Source organism: Opisthorchis viverrini (assembly GCF_000715545.1).
Source record: "Opisthorchis viverrini unplaced genomic scaffold opera_v5_76, whole genome shotgun sequence".
In the NCBI taxonomy this organism is placed as follows: domain Eukaryota; kingdom Metazoa; phylum Platyhelminthes; class Trematoda; order Opisthorchiida; family Opisthorchiidae; genus Opisthorchis; species Opisthorchis viverrini.
In genome coordinates, this window is record NW_008751730.1 from 709,848 (window position 1) to 715,601 (window position 5,754).

Consider the following 5,754-nt stretch of genomic DNA (forward strand, 5'->3'; position numbering starts at 1 on the left):
GATGATGATGATGATGATGATGATGATGAGCAGTGTGAATTGTGTATAGAAGGGATTGCGGAAAGTGAGTGGCATGGGCGATATGATTCATCTTCCAGGTGGAAAATGTTGCAGAATATATGATCGCTTACGCATTTTGTGCTCGCTTGAAGAAGTAATGATGGTGGTGCACTCCCAGCACCTGTGATGCTATCTTTGACGAGAAACAGACCTGAAACCGAGGAACACGGGTCAACGTTGATCTTGGAGTATACAGAGAAGAGTAGGAAAGACTAGGAGAGCATTGAAAATACTGTCGAATCTCCGTAAACAGTCGGCGATTTGTCAGCTCAGAGGATCTACTTGTTGCGTGTTGAAAAATGAACTTATCGGTTTTCGAAAGGATCAATCTATTATTAGAGTCCAAAACGAACGACGGAATGTTAGCCGCTAGGACTGCTAGACACTAGGTCAGTCACTCACCAAATAACTGGCGGTCGAGGAATGGAAGTTAACAGCCATCAAAAATGACCCTTTTACTATCTGGTCACCTGTTTGCGTAGAATGCTAAATGGTGAGGCCGAAAAATCGCGACATAATACTTGACTAATTGTTTGTTATGGTCTTTTGTCCTTTTTTGGGAGTGCTCAGTAGTGCAGATCGCAGAACCTCTGGGGAGATCTGGACCCGCGATCTTCCCGTTAGCAAATGGAAGTGGTCGGTTATCGGCACTAACATAGAATTATTCTGGTGCCCAGACTCAGTTACTCAGGAAGTACTCAGGAAGATAGGTTAGAGTAGACCCTAGAGAGATGGTGACTATTTATTTAAAGACAGTTTAAGACGAAGAAATCGTGCATTAAATTTTTACTACTGATACAGGTAAAAGTAATCATTCTGTTTGTGGTAACTAGGAGATACTTGGAAAAACCATGACGTAGTAAGAATAAAAAGGTTTATAATCCATATCAATGCGAAAAAAGAATGACTTGGTGACCGTCTCCAAATCCGTGACCTCCTTTCATCCTTCTGATGTTACTGGAGTGTTTTAGACGATGCTTTTTTATCCAATATTTTTACTGAATCAATAAATTGTGTTTAACTGCGTTCTCAGACTCATGTTCCCTATCGCGATTCAAAGTTGACAAGAATATTACAACAATCTCTGGGAGGTAACTCCAAGACAACGATAATTATTGCCGCTTCACCTGCGGTTTCAAACGAGGTAAGAAAATTTTGGCTTGAATGTTGCTATGACAACTGCACACTTTTGGTTTGATATGGTGGGCATTCATCATTGTCAGCTGTAATAACTGCGTACTCGTCGTACAGTGGTTGTAGCTGCCGCAGTTTCGTGTTTGACCATTGACGTCTTCAGAGCATTGCCCGAATCTGGTGGGAACACCGGAGCAGCAATGCTGAAGTATGCCGAATGGTATTCGGGAGAAATAACTCACTCTCGATAGATGCACTGATCACACTGCATTGGTTGCGCTGACTTGGCCACGTGCTGCCATATGCCAACGACCGAATTCCTTGAACGGCTCTTTTCTCACAACCATGTGAGGGGTGGAAACCAGCCAGAAGCGACCACTGACTTGGCAGTGAAGTATAAAAGCCATTACCAGCAAACTTAGCTGCGCTGGTCATTGCCGTCTTCCTGGATGGGGGCCCCGAGACGGGCCACATCAGTGGTTAGAGACATTGTCAGACATGGCCAAGTCGCGTCCTCAATGGCGCTCGTGCATCCATGCTGTCGCCTTCAATGCATAGCTCCCCCACTTGATGGCCTACTGACAGTGCCGGATTTATGCACCATCGGTGTTGAACGCTGATGTCATATTGTCAATGATCTTCAGGATGATGAGCAAATTGATACACATAAAGGCATCTCGCCAGGCTTCTAGGAATGAATCCAAATTCTAACAGCTGTAATAATCGGCACGGTCATGGTGCGTTTTTGAAATCAGTTGGTTCTCGTAGGACTAATTTAGCAGAAAATATTCCACGTGTGGTTAAGACTTCTGTTCGAAAAAGAAAACACTGAGAGTAGATGGTTTGGGGAGATCCTAATGGAATAAATTAACGGTAGCCTCACCAAATATGACACTGCTCAAGATATACAAATCCCCAGTCGGGCTCCTGAAATTGTGCTTGTAGTTGATTAGTTGTGTTGGACCAGTCAACCAACTTCCGTTAAGGAGCACCAAAGGTGTCCTCAACGGGCAATTTTTACTCCAAATGTTCGGGTTTCCGGTCCTCCTAGATTGATGCACCAAGAGGGCACGTGACCAACGTTTCCCATCGTGATCCTCAACGACACTAAACTTCGGCTGCTGGGGGCTTCTGTGACACAGAACATTATGCGATTTCTCGAATATCGTACCAACCGAAACATGGCCTGGTGCAGCCATTTGAAGCAGAACATCATAAATGATAGACTTGTCGAAATCTGTCCGTCCAGTTCAGGTTCCATCAGAACACTCGGTAAACGGAAACTCAGGGACTGCGTCTATCCGAAGAGATCCGAGAAAGGCGAAACCGGTCGTGGGCAGTCGAAGGGTTTTCGGCAATTTTATGAGTAGTGTGTTACATCTAAACAGCAGCCATAAACTAGCGTATTGCTCAACAATACCAAACCATGCATATCGTTATCACCACCTGACACAGTTTTAAACAGCCATGATAGTTGAGCTCTTCCTCAGTGGACAGATAGCCGACGGCGAAGTGGAATATGCGTCTAGAGTTCTTGCATAGGTGTGAACCTGTTCGTCAGCGGCTCCCTGTTGGAGCTTTTCTAGCCTTAACTATTGAGATGTCCCGCAAACTAAGAGTGGTCCGGTAACAATGTCTTTGTTTTGTTGTAGGTTTTATTAGGCACGTTCACCATATTAGTGTACTAACTCAATGTATCATTAGAATACTATCAGAATTTGTGATATGTACACCACTTTCAATTGAGGTTCTTTTCGTAAGTCTGTGCCAGAAAGCTGAGAAGCGGCGTCTGACTGCTTCGTCCGTATTGGCAATCCTAAACAGTGTACCTCTCACGGAACTCTAGCGAGTCTATTAGCGACGGGTGGTTGATCAGCAGTGCAATTAACTGTCTAAACACAAGCTAATCACACACTGATAATCCAGGCCTAAAGGTGGATTTGATGGTTGGGCTTGAGTGCTGCAATGATCCCGCGGGCTACACTGGCTGGAACTTCGTTCCACAAGGTACAGCTATGCCAGGAAGGACAGAGAGGGAACGGTCAGACCAAGACCAGCAAGACCCCGTACTACAAGTAATCGCGATACGAGGCGGTCTGGGGGGTAAAGTCGTACTGTCCTCTGCGATAGGAGTGTGAAGGCACTAAGGTGTTTTCCCCAGGCATGTCCATATTAATGGAAGCAGAGATGCCGCCTTCTCCCGAGAAAGGATGGTGTCATCCTGGAGGTTTTTGAAGTGAACAATTCCATTTTAGATAAAACAGCTGTACGGTGCTTCTCGACTTTCTACGACTAATAGGGCCATTCTCTGATTGTGAGATTTGTCCTGGGGGTATCGGATAATCATTTGAATAGTTACCTATGAATATCGATCGCCCTACTGCGTGTCTGGTACAATGGTCTGGATCGGAGCTACCTCACGTCATGTAGTTTGCTGATTACATCACGCTGTTTCTCCCTCAGTAATCCACTGTTTACGATTAAAAATTTGATCATGCAATACTGTGAAGTCAGTCAGTCAACGATACAGTGACACCATGTGATTCAAACAACCAAAGAACCAACCGTTTGTGCCATATGCTGTCTGCATCCTGAAGTAACAAGCAGTAAGTACACAGAACGACAGTGGATGGACCAATCAGAAAAATACCGAAGGTTATGTCTTCGCGGCAGATGATCAACAACCATGAGCAGTTCCCGCAAGACTCATTCGCCAGTGAGGTTAAAGGGCAGATCTGCCTGTACGATCCTGCTTTTTGATCCTCTACGATGACCAAATTAAGTTCTAAGTCATACTCTGTCGTCTTGTTGGGGGATTACTTGAATACCGATGGAAACTACATCCCGAAATGCTTTATGGCTATTCTTCAGTCATTACTTTTCATACGGTACAACTTACGCTGACCAATAAGAATCTGGTCGCATGTCGAAGAGATTGCGGTAACGTCACATGACGTCACCGAGATTCAAATAGCGAATCTGGACGGATTTACTCAGCATCTTTGTGGTACTCGTGCTATTTCGGTGGCCATTCACAAGATAAACAAAGCAACCAAACTAAAATTCGTTCAGCCAAGAATAAATGCGATTTGTCACGTGATGCTTGAGCGAATCTGGTCCACTTCTTCCCATGAAAGTGTTCACCGTTTCGAAAAATGATATAAATTAACTTTGGGGTGATCGGAACGCTATACAAACCGGTCAGTCGATAATCTCATCTGATCGTTCTCTCTACATACACCTTTGGGGGCACTTCTCGGCCTACTACGAGTAAGTTGCGATGTTGTCTAGATGTTCTGTGTAGTCAGGTCTTCCTATGTCGACGAAGCGGTCGAAATCAAGTATCGATTCGGAAAGCGAGTTATCTGCTCCCCCGAAAGTCCGGCTTGTGAACAAAACCATCAAGGATCAGAATAGAGCGACCATTTTGAATAGAGAAGAACACCTCGACCGGTGGGCTAAATACTTCGAACAACAACTTTCGTAGTCACCAGCTGGCGCTCACCTGAAGCCCACAGCTGACGTAGAGCCCTGGACGGTGAATCTGAAATCTCCTACGGCCTCGGATGTTTATGACTGCATATGTTCTCTTAGGTGCCTCCGAGCTTCTGGTCGGAATGACATCCCACCCGCACTGTTCAACGATGGGAGTGTAGTCCTCAGTCAGCGCTTGTCTGATCGGTATGCCTGCATTTAAGAAAATCAGACAAGTGGGGAGAATCGGTAATGCTATGGACATCCGACGTCTCAGAACCATATAGCTCATGTGAGTTGGTGTCGGTGAATCCGTAACAAGGCAGTTGGAAATGGTTGTGCAACGGAGACTCGTATGAAAGAATGCATCCAGCACTATAAATTGTCTTGTGCACGCTGAACCACGCTTTTCCGAAGAGAGTGTTGATTTTCTTGACCGATTTTGAGTGGCTGAAGTAGAGAGGTGGTCCACCATTGACTTGGCACAGGGGTATGTAGGAGAGTACTAAACGTTTGGCTGCAGTTGATGTTGCTCGTCTTTCAGGATGGGGACCGTGTTATCTTCACTGCACCTGTTTGGGGACGCTGCAAGATATGGCTGCCAATCGATGTCAGCGGGGATCTTGTTGTCATTTTTTATCCAGATTGCCCGAGTGAGTGTTTGGAGGGGTAGACACCTCGGAATGATTGTGGTAAGCTAGCACTAAGTCTCCTCTCTGGCCACCATTATTATTGTCTTTACAATAAGGCTCTCCAATAAATCATGAATGTACGGCAACGAAGCATCGGTGTGAGAATTTACGGAAAGCTCTCCAAAAGCTTCCGCGCACAAAGCGGTGTCTGTCAGGGGTGCCCTCTCTCTCCATTCCTTTTTTTGTGATCGATGAAATCATGAGACAAACGCTAGAGGGTCTTCAAAACCCTGGTGTTCAAATAGCCTGCGGAGAAAGCCTTGTCGATCTGGAATATGCAAACGACATCGTTCTCATGTTCGAAGAGGAGGAGAAGGCGCAGGTATTCTCGGATGAACTGATCAAAGTCATCCTGTCCTTTGGTATTCACTTTGCACCCACAAAGTGTAAGGTC

General features: G+C 45.4%; 1 protein-coding gene across 1 annotated transcript in view; it reads left to right on the top strand.

The window, feature by feature from the left end:
- T265_13515 (hypothetical protein) overlaps positions 1 to 5,754 on the top strand; it is a gene marked incomplete at both ends in the record, with an annotated part of 52,080 nt that overhangs the window by 10,311 nt on the left and 36,015 nt on the right. The window contains one exon of the mRNA XM_009169240.1: positions 1,094 to 1,204. Within this exon, the coding sequence (XP_009167504.1) occupies positions 1,094 to 1,204 (111 nt within the window). The remainder of the gene's footprint in view (positions 1 to 1,093; positions 1,205 to 5,754) is intronic.